Source organism: Sporobolomyces koalae (assembly GCF_050403365.1).
Source record: "Sporobolomyces koalae JCM15063 DNA, S_koalae_JCM15063T_v1_ctg63, whole genome shotgun sequence".
NCBI lineage: Eukaryota > Fungi > Basidiomycota > Microbotryomycetes > Sporidiobolales > Sporidiobolaceae > Sporobolomyces > Sporobolomyces koalae.
Window position 1 is genome coordinate 47,170 of NW_027481708.1, and position 14,567 is coordinate 61,736.

Sequence of the window (14,567 nt, forward strand, 5' to 3'; positions counted from 1 at the left end):
TTTTCCACACCTACCCAATCGCGCCGTGAGCAAAAGTGCCAGCCAGCTCCTGGTGTTATCCCTCAACGCTCGAATTTGCTACAGGATCCATTGGACTCACATCGTAGTCAAACTCCACCTGCCAATCACGATCGCATCTACTACAGTATTGCATCATCCAACTTGATGATCGTCATGCAGAGCCTGTTGATACTGTACATGTTGAAATTGCACAGCGATGATGGAATAACTTAGATCCTCAAAATTACGCGAGCCCGGAACTAAAGAAATGAGACGCTAAGTAGGCGAGCACCATCTGGAGGCATGCTTGAAAGGAGAGAGGATGATGTGAGCACTTCAAAGAGACGGAATTTGCTTTTTCTCGTCGTCGAGAGACGCTTCGTGGTGAAGCTGGGATTCGCGGGAGGAGTCGTGGAGGAGACCCATGTTGGACACATCGTAGCCCGATTCGACGAGGTACGCTCGGAAGGCGGCGTCCTCCTGCTTCATGTGGTTGCCTGTGCAATACAACCCGGGTTTCAGTCGCTAGGCACAATAGCATGTCGTGCAATGGGATGCGACTCACTCTTGACTTCGGGTACAAGGAGGAAGATCACGATCGCAGAGAAGAAGGCTAGACCGCTTCCGATCCAGAAGGGTCCGGAGGTTTGACGTGGTCCAGCAGGGAAAGAGTCGATGATTGCTGGGAAAGCCCACGTTCCGCTGAGGACGGCCGGCATCATGTTTGTCAGATTCGTGTCCGGCCCATGTGATGTTTAGCGCAGAGGTCTGTGCTTACACGAAAGCTCCAACTTTGCCGACTGCTGCTGCGAGACCGTAGAGCTGACCTCGGACCTGACGACAACGCAATCCGACAAGTCGATTAAGCGGTCAGCTTAACGGCAGCTTCTCTTTGCGAATCACAACTCACTGCAGTAGGCCAGGATTTCGAGGCCAACAAACCGAGGCAAATACCGGGACCTGAATATGCGTGACAGTTGTGAGCTCCTGACTCGAAGGCAACATTAGACTGAGGAAGATACTTGCCAGCTTCGCCAAGCGAAAGGAAGATGCCATAAACGACAGCGAAAGGAGCAACGTGCTCGGACAGCTGTTTGTACAGACCACTCATGATGAAACCGATGACACCCTGAAGGCATAGGAAGATGATGATCTGCCTCTTGGGGCCGAGCCAGTCGAGCAAAAAGGAACCACCCTGCACAGATTTCCTGGATCAATGACCTGCTCTCCTCTGACTGAAAGACCTGTCTTACGATAGTTCCGGGAAGGTAAAATGCGTTGATCACAACATTCCACGCAAAGACGGTGGTCAGCTTGGTGGAGCCGCCAGTGATGGTGTCAACAATTTCGGACGAGAAGAGTCCCTAAGCGAAGGTTAAAGAGGCGATATCAGCTCAACATCTTTCCAGTGAAGCTGGCAGTCATGACAGGAACGCACGAAAGGGTAGACCTGAAGAGTTGGGAGAGTCCACATCAGCGAGGTCGCAGGAGAAAAGGAATCAGAGAGAGTGCCTCACGATGAAGTCGTAGATGAACCAGGCTATCGAGACTCCGACAATGGAGCGCCAGTACCGCTTGAAGACGAGGCCATACGGTACGTTTCGCCTGATAGCGGACTTTTGGTACGAGGTGGGTTCTCTGAGGAGCTTGAGCCGCCAGAGGAGCACAGCCAGCGCCGGGACCACTCCGAGTCCGTAAGAGACCCGCCAGACGGCACGCAAGTGCGATTCGCCAAAGATCCAAATGCAGACAAGCGGGACGCTACGGGGAATTCGACCGATTAGCAGAGGCAGATGTCATTGAGAAATCCGAGAACGTACAATGCCGCCACCACGAAGCCGATATCGATAGCGGTGTTGGTGGCAAGACCGAATAGGAGATGCTGGATCTTGGGAGGGATTCCCTCTTCCTCTGTGTTCTCTGAGCAAGCGACACTACCAGTCGGGTACTCTCCGCCAATGCCGATTCCCGCGAGGAACCGGTAGGCGACGAGTGCTTGCAACATGCCGTGAGTCGATCCTCCCGCGCCATAAGCTCCGGCGGATAGCGCGACGAAGACGATGATGAAGGTGGATGCAGACAGCATGCCAGTCTTGCGACCGAACCTGTCGACGAGGTAGCCGAAGGAGAGCATGCCGAGAACTGGGTCCGAGCGATCCAGGGTCAGTCTCTGCTGGTACACTCGGCATCTGTAGAGCACAAGGCCTGCCTGTTCCAGCGAAACCCATCGACGAGAACAAAGTCGAGTAGTTCGTGTCGGCGTACGCTTTCGGGTACAGCCGCCTAAGAATGGTGTTGATCTCGCCAACGATGCCGTTCTGTTGGTGAGTCTGTCTCAGTACGAACCGGAGCGCACGGGATCAGATGCCAGCACTCACGACATAGCCATCTGCAAAGAGACTCGTGCTAGAGAGAGGAGCAAATCACAAAATTCGGGTGAGCGGGGCGCGGCCGGTGCGCGACGATGCAGCGATAGCAAATCTCACCCGCAGGCAAACACCATGGCAATCTGGCATGGTCCACACCAACTCTCGGCAAAGGTCAGCTCTCGAAGGAAGCAGATTGAAGATTTGCTTGCAAGTGGAGCCACCGCGCGGCATGCTTCCGGGGAAGGGGCAAAGTGGGAGCAAGCCGACTCACGCTACCCATACCAAACTTCTTCTTCGGCGCGCTCACGACGGAATGGTCGGACACAGACATGGCGGTGGCGGACGAGCTGGCGAGAGCGGGAAACCGGCGGATGGAGGAAAGAAGAAACCCGGGAGAGACCCCTTTCACGTCGTAGATTATCTACGAGCTAATTATACGCGAACGATTTGAAATGCGCGCCACCCGGCTCGGGTCGCACGTGTCGTCCTTTCTCTCACTTACAGCGAACGTTCTTCTGCGCTGCGAGAAGCCGGCAAATCGAATATACAAACCCAGGATTTGATAGCTACAGAAAACGTACACAGTAAAAACATACCCGCACTGAGGAGAACCAGCAACCCATGACGACCCTAACGACCTCAAGCCCACGACTTGACAATCATGTCTCCCTTGCGAGCGAAGCGGTGCACCTTGACGAAAAGTGCTGACGAGAAGAATGGCTCGATGTCGTGAATGTCGATCTCGCCAGCCTGGCACGCAAATCAACCCGGGTCAGCGATCAACCGGAGCGGCGCACTTCACAACTGGAAAGGGGACCAACCTTGCGGGCGAGCTCTTCCACTCGGACGGAGACGGTCTCCGGTGCCTGACCGGTCTTGACGGTGAGGTGGCGCTTACGGTCCTTGATGATGTTGTTGAGGAGGAAGGCGAGCACTTCGTCATTGTCCTTCGCGACTCGCAGATATTTGCTATACAATGCGAATAAACATCAGTCTGTGGGAAAGAGTACAACGAAGATGGGCTGCCGCGGAGCGCACCGGAAACCGCGTTGCAGCTGTTTCTTGATACTCGACTTTTGCGCCGAGACGAAACTGCCGACCATGACTTGAATCGCGAGGTCAATGTCGTCGCTTCGCACGTAGTCCCTCAGGTGCATCTTGGCGCTCGCTTCGGCCATCCGGATCATCGATTCGAGATGCCGCACAGTGATCGGGTAGGAACCGGTCGACAACGACTCCCGTCGCAGCTCAGAGTACAGCCGCGAGATCTTCTCTTGATCCATCATGTGCAATTGAGGCTTGACTCGATCTCGCGCATACTGGATATATTTGCGCAGGAGATCTTGAGGAATGAGCTGTGGTGCGCGCACAAAACCGTGGGTTCCTAGTTAGCAGCGCGCGAGACATGAGCTTCAGTAGTGGTGGCAACAGCTCACATCGACATCGATGAGTCCGTTGGCATTGATCTCGTCCCGCTCGGAATCGAAGTTGGGGTGGCTTCGGGTGTGCGACCCGACCACGAAGTTGGCGAGCATTTCGTCCACGCTAGGATCTGCCTCGTCTTTGACAACACACAGGATGTCGAATCGGGACAGAATCGGTTCGGTAAGCTCGACGTTCTGCGAGAACGGGATCGTCGGGTTGTAGCGACCTCGGATCGGATTTGCTGCGGCAACAATAGCGCATCGAGCTTGGAGAGTCGTGACAATACCAGCTTTCGAGATCGAGATCGATTGTTGTTCCATTGCCTCGTGAATGGATGTCCTGGTTGATAAAGGGTTCGCAAACATAGACGGGTCAGTCGAGTCGCGAGACGGGCTGAGAAGTTCGACATGCTCACCGGTCGGAATCATTCATCTTGTCAAACTCGTCGATCAGGCATACACCTTTGTCCGCGAGCACCAGCGCTCCGCCCTCGAGGGTCCACTCGCGGGTCACGGGATCTTTCCGGACACTCGCGGTCAATCCGACTGCGGACGCTCCCTGTCCCGTAGCGAACACGGCTCGGTTTGCCGTTTTTTCGACGTACTTGAGGAATTGTGATTTGGCGGTACCGGGGTCACCGAGAAGCAGAACGTTGATGTCACCACGAATCCGATGCTTGCGGTTGATATCTTTCGGTACTCCTCCAAATAGTGAGAGAGCGACGCCGGTCTTGATATCATCGTGGCCATAGATCGACGGAGCCATGGATTTGATGATTCGTTTTCCGATCCGGTCGTCTCTTGCAAGAGCACGAATCGCCTTCTCGTCGTCTTCTGTCAGTCGGAAGGAGGCAAAGAGATCCTCTTTCTTGTTGATGTGATTCGCTTCAAGCACTGTCGAGAAGACCGGGAAACCGTTCTTGACGTTCAGGGAGGTGTCGAAATTGTTGCGGTAGATACCCGTTACTTCCTATTCCACGAGGTTAAGTTCAGCGTGCGTCACAAGCAGCAAGATGTGAGCGCGGGTCAGCATACCACTTCATCTCCGGGTTTGGCCGAGTCGATCAAATCCCACAGCAGAATCACCTCGCGATGGCGCGGCAGACGACCCGCAGGTACAGATCCGGGAGACTCTTGCAGCGTGAGCTTTTGGTAGTTGCGGTAGACAGTCTAGATAGGCAGGCGTGATCAGCACATTTATGAAGCACGAGGTGAATCTGTAGTTCTCACCTGCTCCGAATTGACAGTGAACGGGCCTTTGCTGTTGCAAGCACTGCAGAAGCTGACTTTGACCTCGCTTGCTGCGTCTTGGTAGAACGGACCAAGGACCTCGCCGCACTTGTTGCAATCGAACTTGACGTACTTGAGCTGAGGAAAGACGCCCGAGCGACGAGTGACCACACCGCTCACACGCACGAGGGCGTCAAGATGAGACTGACGCAGGTCGCGCAGGGTGTAGGAAGTCGGAAGCTCTGTGATGCGGACATGCACTTCCGAGTGAATCCGCGTGTAGTGCGGGAAAGCGAGGAGAATGACGTCGAGGGCGACGTCGTCGAAAAGCGGGAGCATGGATGATGGGCAGTTGGCAAGGAAGTAGGCCAAGATCGCCTTTGAATCGGTGAGGTGAAGGAACGAAACTTCGAGCGATTCCGAATTGACTGCCAAATCGCGCGAAAGCGTCAGCTCCGACTGGCTGCTATGATTCAGAAGCACGCTTACGTTGACCAAGTTGATTGATGCGCGATCCGTACGTTGACTCGTTATTCTCATCAGTGTAGGTTAGGAGAAAGTTCTTGAATTCTCGCATAATGGTCTTTCTCGTCCGAGGATCCTCGATCCACTGCGTGAGGGAATCGGCGCGGATATCGGATAGTTGCTCAATCGGCATTTCCTGTCAGAGTCGGGAGCAGCTGAGTCAGTCATCTGACCCTGATGCCGAGAGAAGGCAGAGCCGAGAGCACCTCGTCGAATCCAGCCTCGTCATCTCCCATCGGTTCATCGTAGTTCCTCCTCTGCCTCCGTCTGCCCAGCAGCCCTCCTTCGTCTTCACTATCCTCCTCATCACTGGCGAGGAACTGCGGGATCCTGGCTTTCCTCCGTTCACCAGCAGCTCCCGCAGCCCTCGCTGCCCGGCGGTCTCGGCGGTCCATGCGGTCTTCGGCTGCACGCCTCGCGTCGACATCGTCTGAGAAATCTTCGTCGTCGTTGAGATCGCCTGCATCGTACGCGTCGAGCTTCCTGTTCTCGATGTAGTCGTTGCCCATCTCGTCGCCGAACAAATCCTCTCCATCTTCTTCTCCATCATCGAGATCGCCGTCCTCTTGGCCGAGAATCTCTTCCTCGTCAAAGTCGGATGTGGCTGGGGGCGGAGAACTGCCTGGAAGCGAACCGGCTGGGGTGGAGGCCTCTTGCATGGCATCTTGATCCGACGACGGCGCGGCGGGCTGTCGTTCGCGTGACCGCGACCTTCTCCGTTTCGGAGCCGATGAAGGGGGAGCCTGTAGAGCAATCGGATTGGCATAGAGGTCGTCTTGACAGAGGACCAGAGACGCGTACCATTGATCAATGCAAGTCTCGAGATGCTCTGCTGTTGGGTGTAGGCGCGTCACGCTTCGTGCGAGCTACTGTCCGGTGATCCGTAGCGAATTTCAGCTGGTGACCTGGTGCAGTCGACGTGAGTGTTGAGCCCGAAGTGAAGAGTCTGAAGACGCGCGCGCGCGTTCAATTTGGCACTTCGCGATCAAGCTTCTGTCAAGGTGCAGCGAATGCTATACCTTGCAGTGAGTCTCTCATTCCAGACAGCTGCACTTGACGCGTATCCCTCGCCAAACTTTCCTACAAACTCCAGACGAGTTCTCCGTCGTGTGCCTCGCGGCCAAACGATGACTGGACTGATGCTTCTCGACTGGGGGAAGAGGCGCGGCTGCTTCATAAGGGAGACTATATTGCAAACAGCCGAATAACAGAGCCAGTCCGACCGCGACGCGAACCTCGGCGGAAGCTTTCGACTAGCACGTCTTTGAACCGTTTCTCGATACTGCCTCGAGCGATCACCATTTGTCCTCTACAACCTCCTCGAAACCATCAAAGCCCTGGTTCTTTGTCAGCGTGACCACACTCACTTCCTTCTCTCTCTTGATGACGATGCCTTCCGAGCGCGAAGTATTCGACTCGAGCTCGAGCGCTTCGAAAGGCGCCGCCTCGTTTTCGGCATGATCGTGCGTCGTAAGACCGAAGAACGGAGTGTTTGGCAAGGGGAGTTGAGCAGCCAGGTTGAATTGGAGCTGCGTGTAGTGCCGCGAGAGATCGCTTGCGGATGGAGCGGATCCGAGCGTCAAGATCGTGACCGGTGCTGAAGTTGCGCCAGTCTGGCGTGCCTGCAGCAGGAGCATGATCGAAATTGGGAGACCCAACAGGCCGATCGTGTACCTGAGCAGCCCTCATCCGAGAGAGTAAACGTCTTAACAGGTCGTCTTGGCCACTTGGAGGCGAGAGCTCCCGACTCACACAGGGAGGACGATCGCGAGTTCAGTGAGCACGGCATCAGTCATCAAACGTTCACAGTAGACCCCAACCCATGCACTGTGCGCGCAGACGGCAGCTGCGATGACAAGAAGGGCCCATCAGGCGCGCGAGAGGGGGATTTGCGTAATTCAGGACTGACGCACCCATCGAAATTACAAAGCAGGACGAAATCGCCATGAGCCAGCGTCTTGTCTTCGTGAAAGCCGTGACGCCGACGCTTGCGGAGGACCTCGATCTTGAGCGCATGTCGCGGATACTACGTTCGAGCGCTTTCGCATAAAGCCAGCCAACAAGGCCGAAGGCGGCCGTAAAGGCCCCACACCATGCCGTGAGTGACCAGTATGTGCGTCGAAGCCATACCGTAGCGTCGGTGAGATCGACTATAGCGGCTAGCAATTGTACAGAGGATTCGTGCAAAGTTTCTACATTGATAGAGGTGTTGGGACTCCATACTTGTGCGCCTTCAGTCAGCACAGTGATGGTCGCGGCGTAGTGCTTCGAGCCGCTGTCGTAGCTTGAAGAAGCTTTGAGAGTGAATGGCAGCGTCGATGCGAGTAGAACGAAAGGCAAGCTGATCCCGACCGTGTTGACCAGGGTGGAGGAGATGTACCAAGGCACTCGCGCTGTCTCTGACGAGTAGGTGCGGAGATGGAGGATATCTGCGGAAGCGACCATGATTGGCGACTGGCGGTGGAATCGACTCAGGCGACTTACAGGTTACTGATAAACACCACAGAGCCATAGACGCTGCCACGCCTCCAGGTAGCCTGTAGCTCCAGTGAGGTTAGAGTGCGACTTGAAAGGATTGAGATTGCAGAGCGGACGTACCAAGGTAGGATGTATACGAGAAGTCGATGCTGCACGTTTCGCTTGTATGATAACCAAACGAGAATTTGCAGAGCTATGATCTCGGGCGGTCAGACAGTTCGAGAGCACAGCGCTATGTATTAGATTCACTCACTGCATGAACACACACAGTCCCAACCGCTTTTGTTCGTGACCAGCGAGCCGAGCACGTAGTTCTCGCGCCCGACGCGGACGACCCTGAACACCCACAAGGTTCCGCGCTTCGCTCGGATTGCAAAGCCCACGAGGAATATCGCGGTCACGACCGCCAGGAGGGCGCTGGCAGCGCTCAGCAAGGGAGTGACGGAAGCGGAGGCTTTGAGCGATAGGGCGGACTCTAGCTGCTGTTCCAAAGCGAGGTACGGGTTCAATCCGGGCGGAACGGCAAGCGCTGCGATTGCCTACAAGGGCACAAAATCAATCAGTAACAAAGTGCGGAAGACAACTCGAATCGGGGCACGAACGAGGAACGCTTCCGTCTCGGACACCGTTGTCAGACTGCTCAAGGCCGACATGGGGACGACACTTCTCTCGGTCAAGGACAGCTGGATCAAGAGCTGTGTGTCCGGTAACAAGATCGAGGCCGAGGGCGAAAGGCCAGAGCAGAAACCGACACACAGATCGCTCGAAACGTCAGGAGGTGCCGCGGACGGAACGCATTGAGCGTCTCCGAGATGGTTCCGCTGTCGGAGCCGGGTCAGTCCAGGTTTAGTGTAGAGCCGTACAATCGCACGCACACTAGTAGCCAAGCAGCGTTCGAGCTTGACATTCCAGCGCTACTGACCACTCCGAGGTTTAGCGCCCTGCGGACAGTTCTTTGTAGCCCACATATTTGACGCAATCCAGCGCTGCTCCATTCTCAGCGTTGCGCACGAGAACGGGAGCCGCGAGCATAGGTCGAGCCTCTCCACCGTCGACTGCGGAGTTCAAACAAAGTGTGGCTCTGCAAAGCTGCAAGAGCAGTGCTAGCTGCTAGGTCGGACTGTTCCGACGCGCCGAGCGGTAACCGAGTCAGGAGGCTTGGATACTGAGCGGAGAATAAGAAGAAGGAGAGTCGACGATGATGATGATCATATGAGGGGCGCCTAAATATTCGCGACTTGCAGGTACACCTTGTCAACCATTCCATGCACGTGGCAGTGCATGCATAGGCTCCGCCAGACATATTTGTACGCTCATCGCGCCCTCACTCGACCGCTCTCGACCATCTCTCCAATGCCCTCACCTACGAATCCGGCTCCGCCGCCTCAGTTCCAAACGAGCGGGACACTGTGGCCACTGCAGGGCATGTCAGAAGGGAATGGGTCCGGCCCGGCAGCTTCGACCAAATCCAAAAACCGCTCTCGGAATCGCAAGAAGGCTGCTCAATCGACCACCGAGAGCGCTCCTCCCGCCGGGGTTTCTGCCGCGCCAAACCCCCCAGGTGCATCGTCTAAATCTTCCGCGCAGGCTGGACAGGATCGTACAAGCTTTCCGTGGCGAGGTTCTGGTCGGGGCCGCGGGCGAGGCGGTGCAAACTCGAATCGGGGAGGCGCAGCAGCCAAGCAAGCTTCGAACCACAGAGCGTTCAGTACCGCGGCTGCTGAGCTCAAGGGAGTAGGCGAAGCGGGGATCAAAGTACAGAGGACACCCTTGTTCCAGTCGACTCAAGCTCGGGGGAACCGCCGAGGCGTTCAAACCGACGCGACGACGCCAGCCTCTGCGTCTCAGCCGGCGAACAGTGCAACCTCCGGTCAACAAGCCCCGAGACGCGGTGGTGGCGCCGGAGGGCGAGGTGCTGCCGGCGCGAGAGGGAGGGGTCGAGGTAAAGGGAAAGCGCCACCAGGAGACCGCGGTGTTGCTCTTCTGGATCAAGTGCGGTTGCAAGCAGGAGAGGACGACCTGGCGGAGCAGATCAAGGCGCTGTACGATGTCAGTATACCAGTTCCGATCACACATCTGTCTCCTCTTGAATCAAGCTGATAGCCCAGGCGGAACCCGACAGATCCAAAGACCGTCTCCCGAGTCGATCGCAGCGCGAGAGCACCTCATCAGCGAGCTGACCGATTACCTGAATCGAGAGCGTTTCCACTGGGGTCATCCTCATTCGCCATCTGCCATGCCGCTTTCGATCGAGCCGTTTGGTTCGATCCGGTTCGGACTCGGAACCTCAAAGTCGGATCTCGACCTGTGCTTGCTCGACCCGTATCGCCCGAACGGGTTTGAGGACAAGTGGTATTCTTCCCGCAAGGAACATCTGCTGGACCTCCCCGACATCTATCAGATGAGAAAAATTGGCAGCTCGCTGTATCGTGCCGGCTTGGACAACATCCATCCTATGTGAGGTCTCGACTCCACCTTCCTGTTCAGCCCGGCTGCACAGGCTGATGCATCGTCGACCATGCTGTAGCCCCGATGCTGCCGTACCCATCTGCAAATTTGAAGTTCAAATCGACGGACATACCATTCAAGCGGATCTCAACACGAACGAACGCCTAGGTGCGACACCGACTGTACTTCTCGCCTGATCAGAGCCCGTTAGCTAACCTTGGCACGACAGGCGTATACAATTCTCGACTGCTCAACTCGTACTGCAATCTGCATCCGCTCGTGCGCCCGCTGTCGGTGTTTGTCAAGTTCTGGGCGGCTCAGCGTGGCCTGAACAATCCTTCAGGGGACCGAGACGGTGTCATCACATTCTCGTCCTACACCCTGATCCTCCTCGTTATTTCGTACCTGCAAAAGATCAAGCTGTTGCCCAACCTGCAAGACGAGGAGCTTATTACGTCGTCGCAAACTGAACGAATCCGGTTCTTCTCGACTCCGAAAGCGTACAGCCGCCGGGGCAAACTGCGACACTTGATCCGGAGTGTCGGATGGGACGTCACGTTTGTCGAGTACGACGAGGTTCCCGAAGGGTACCATCCGAGTTCGGCAGATCTCGTCGACCTCGCACGCGGGTTCTTTCATTATTTCGGCGACGAGTTTGACCCAAAGAAGGACGTCGTCAGTATCGCCAATGGAGCCCCATTCGCTCGCGAACGCGCTTTCGGTCAACCGCTACCAAAATCTACACCGGCTCAGCGCGACGAATCGCAGGAGCGGAAACCGGACCATCTGCGGCAAGAAGTCGAGGTCTCGACGTTGGAAGTGCTCGCCGAGGAGGAACAAGCGCGGAACGAGTCTCGTCAGTCAGGCGGGGCCGCCCAAGTCGACGATCTGACCGCCGAGGTCGACGCGATCGCTCAGGCGCAGTCGGAACTCGATCAAGAACGGACAAAGTCACTTGAGTCTCGTCGGAGGGTGCAGAGCGATGCAGCAAGCTCTTCGTCGCCGATCCCGTACGGAGACTTTTCGGAACCCGACAAGTGGACCGAGCACATGCTCGTCGTGCAGGATCCGTTCATCCTGACCAGGAACTGCGCCGGCAACGTCAAGCCGGACTGGGTCGAAGAGCTCAGGATCGCAAGTCGTCTTTTGCACCCTCTCTTTGAAAACATTTGCGGTCCAAGCTGACCTTGCGACGTTTGGTTTGACAGCAAATGCGAAGAGCGCGAGATCTCATTGACAACAATGCGCCACTCGCCAAGATCTGTCTACACCACTGCTCGGACCCTGAGTACCTGCCGATCGCGTTCGCCAAGCAACGCGCGAAACAAGCCCAGCAGAAGAAGCAGAGGGAGGATGCGCTCGCGAAACGCCTGCAAGCTCAGTCAACAACATTGCAGGACGATCCAAAGCCGAACGGGGAACAGCAACTCGTTACAGAGAACAGTACAGTCAAAGTCGACGGCGACCTTGAAACCCCACCGGGCGGAAGCGCCGAGGTAGCGGAGGAGATCCCGAAAGCGGAGACGTCCAAAGAGGTCATACCCGAGATGCAGCACCTCGAGCTGACGCCGAACAACGAGGGTGAAACAGCCGTAGCTCCTGCAGGCCAGGAGTCTCAAAGTCAATCAGACACGGAGACGAAAGAGATCCCGCGAGGGGATGTAGCATAGACGTGCTCTCGATGTTTCGGACTATGGCAATGACACATTACTTTTTGCACTGCATGACACGAGGCTAGAAGGTAGAATAGCAATAGCAATTTAGGTCCAGCATGATATTGGCCGCTAGAGCTGGACGCGTGCTACAAGCTCTGGGGGTACAGTGCAGTCTGCGAGCACAGCTCACTTGAGGCCCCAGTCGGGAGGCGTATAGGGACGGAGGAAGGACTGCAAGCTGCGGTGATTGATCGCCGAGGCGGATCGCAAGGCTCGTGAGCAGAGGGCAGAGCTGTCGAAGCGGTCCGTTCGTGTTGCAAGGCGAGGGCGTAGAGCGAGCGAGTCGGCACGACAGCGAGAGCGAGAGCGGACCGATTCACGAGCAGGTCGAGGCTCGACAGCAAGGGCGAGGACAGGACAAAGTCACGAGGCCGTTCGGCAAAGGCGGGACGGGTCTGTAGGTTGGCAGCTGGGCAGCAAGGGCAGCGCGACGAGTGAGGGCGCGTGCAGGAGGCGGCAGGTCGGGAGGGTCGAGACGGGGAGACGGGGGAGAAAGCTTTTTGCAGGCGCTCCTACTGCTCTTTCCTCTCGTGCCCCTCGCTATCCCGCAAGTGTCGCCAACCCCCTTCGACCGCCACCATGGTAAGCCACTCGCCAGCCTGCTCGGACTCGCCTGCGACCTCAGCCCAGACCCGCGTTGCCGCCGTGTGAGAACGACTTGGGATGCGAAACTCGAGTCGCGAAACTTCTGCAAAACCGGCCATCGACCCTCGCCCTCGCAGCACTGCCGCTGGAAAAGGGATGCACCGTAGTCAGAGGGATCCAGGCAGAGTCATCAGCCACAGAAAACACGCTCAGAGACGTCGGAACGGGATTGTCGGCACCCGCCCTCGGACTCGTTCCTCGTGCCCACTGGATAGCAACACCGGTACTGCGCTCACGAGCGCAGAAAAGGGCAGGAAGAGCTGACAGGTTGCGTGTATTGGATCGGTGTACAGGACCCCTCCGGCGCCGTTACTATCAGGACTCGCAAGTTCATCACCAACCGCTTGCTCCAGCGCAAGCAGATGGTCGTTGATGTCCTCCACCCCACCCGTCCCAACGTCTCCAAGGACGAGCTCCGTGAGAAGCTCTCGACCATGTACAAGGCCCCCAAGGAGCAGGTCATCGTCTTCGGCTTCCGCACCCAGTTCGGTGGAGGAAAGTCGACTGGTTTCGCTTTGATCTACGACAGCAAGGAATCCTTGAAGTTCGAACCTAGATACCGCCTCGTAAGGTTCGGTCTCGCCGAGAAGAGGGAGCGTACTGGTCGCAAGCTCCGCAAGGAACGCAAGAACCGCTCCAAGAAGTTCAGGGGTGAGTTTCTTCCGCCGCTAGGCCGGTGCTCTTCCAGTCCAGCTGTACCTCTTGATACTGACCTCGCGTCTCTACTTGCTGCTCTCAGGTACCGCCAAGGTCAAGAAGGCTACCGGTGCGTTCTTTCACTTTCGAGACAGATATCCCTTTCAAAGGCTGACTATAGCGTCTCTCCCGTCTCTGCAGAGGGCAAGAAGAAGTAAACGGTCGTCGTCACTCCGCTTTGCGTTTCTTTCTTTGTTCGGGTCGGCAGAAATCCAAAAATTCTATCGATTCAAGGGGTCCTTGCATGTTGTTCGTCGTCCGAAGCCGAGAGCAACGCGCGCGCAAGTTACTGGAATTGGGTCTGATCACCTGCGTCTAGCGAGATTCGCGAGTTTCGCCGTTCCATTGACGCGGAACCTATTGGTTGCGCGCCTTGGTTTTTCGGTTCTGTGCCCTCCGCTTAAACCCTCTCTCGCCTCTGTGTTCATTTCTTTCGGCGCTAGGCGACACCGTCCCAGTCTCGTTATCACGTTCGAAGACGTTCGCGCAACTTGCCTGGACAACTACGACTGCACCGCGGAGCGTGCTTGATGCCGAAACAAGCTGCTTCTCCTCTCCAACCTGCATGTCGAAGGCGAGTCGTGCGAGACGATATGATCAAGATTGACTTGACGCTCGTATGCTCCGGAAGGAGGTCGAGGTTGCGCGAGGGTCGAGCGTTGCAATTTTCTATCAGTTGATCCGGCCCAAGACACGCCGTCCCAGCATTGTGGTGCTGCTGCCAGGCAAGTTCTCTTGCGAGATCAACCTCTGACTGCCCTTAGCCGTTCGAGTGGACCTGGTGTACCGCGTTCATCGTTACACGGCCGCTGATCATGAAAATTCTGCTTTCAACGTGCGCGCTGGTACTTCTCGCTTGGCAAACTACTAGTAATGCGGCCAAGAGAACGTGAGCCTTGCACGCCTACGGTGATTGAATTTAGCGATCATAGATATAGCTCGGATGGGTTCGTGACAAACGAGTCCCACAGACGGAAAGAGGAGGCGACGCTCGTCTGCCTCTGCACGAGCAAGCACGGGTTTCCAGTGCTTCAAAC

General features: G+C 56.4%; 4 protein-coding genes across 4 annotated transcripts; 2 read left to right on the forward strand and 2 right to left on the reverse strand.

Moving 5' to 3' along the window:
• Positions 1–336: 336 nt before the first annotated feature.
• On the reverse strand, positions 337–2,700 carry JCM15063_006140 (uncharacterized protein; the record flags this gene model as incomplete). The annotated part of the gene is made up of 13 exons (XM_076681302.1): positions 337–497; positions 566–702; positions 779–834; positions 911–960; positions 1,027–1,195; positions 1,254–1,364; positions 1,439–1,450; positions 1,518–1,761; positions 1,821–2,142; positions 2,210–2,318; positions 2,379–2,406; positions 2,487–2,509; positions 2,641–2,700. The coding sequence occupies 13 exons, from the start codon at positions 2,698–2,700 to the stop codon at positions 337–339; spliced, it is 1,482 nt and encodes a 493-aa protein (XP_076531582.1).
• Positions 2,701–3,008: 308 nt separating this feature from the next.
• On the reverse strand, positions 3,009–9,058 carry MCM2 (MCM DNA helicase complex subunit MCM2; the record flags this gene model as incomplete). The annotated part of the gene is made up of 17 exons (XM_076681303.1): positions 3,009–3,119; positions 3,191–3,338; positions 3,408–3,724; positions 3,806–4,133; positions 4,210–4,763; positions 4,829–4,963; positions 5,024–5,451; positions 5,513–5,684; positions 5,755–6,291; positions 6,916–7,222; positions 7,301–7,394; positions 7,462–7,977; positions 8,033–8,085; positions 8,147–8,219; positions 8,295–8,565; positions 8,629–8,847; positions 8,993–9,058. 17 exons carry the CDS (start codon positions 9,056–9,058, stop codon positions 3,009–3,011), a joined length of 4,329 nt encoding a protein of 1,442 aa, XP_076531583.1.
• A 321-nt stretch (positions 9,059–9,379) lies between these two features.
• On the forward strand, positions 9,380–12,144 carry JCM15063_006142 (uncharacterized protein; the record flags this gene model as incomplete). The annotated part of the gene is made up of 5 exons (XM_076681304.1): positions 9,380–10,075; positions 10,149–10,483; positions 10,554–10,642; positions 10,704–11,608; positions 11,683–12,144. 5 exons carry the CDS (start codon positions 9,380–9,382, stop codon positions 12,142–12,144), a joined length of 2,487 nt encoding a protein of 828 aa, XP_076531584.1.
• Positions 12,145–12,768: 624 nt separating this feature from the next.
• JCM15063_006143 (40S ribosomal protein S24) lies at positions 12,769–13,688 on the forward strand (the record flags this gene model as incomplete). Its single annotated transcript, XM_076681305.1, has 5 exons — positions 12,769–12,771; positions 12,842–13,057; positions 13,128–13,485; positions 13,574–13,600; positions 13,672–13,688. The coding sequence occupies 5 exons, from the start codon at positions 12,769–12,771 to the stop codon at positions 13,686–13,688; spliced, it is 621 nt and encodes a 206-aa protein (XP_076531585.1).
• Between the last annotated feature and the right edge of the window lie 879 nt (positions 13,689–14,567).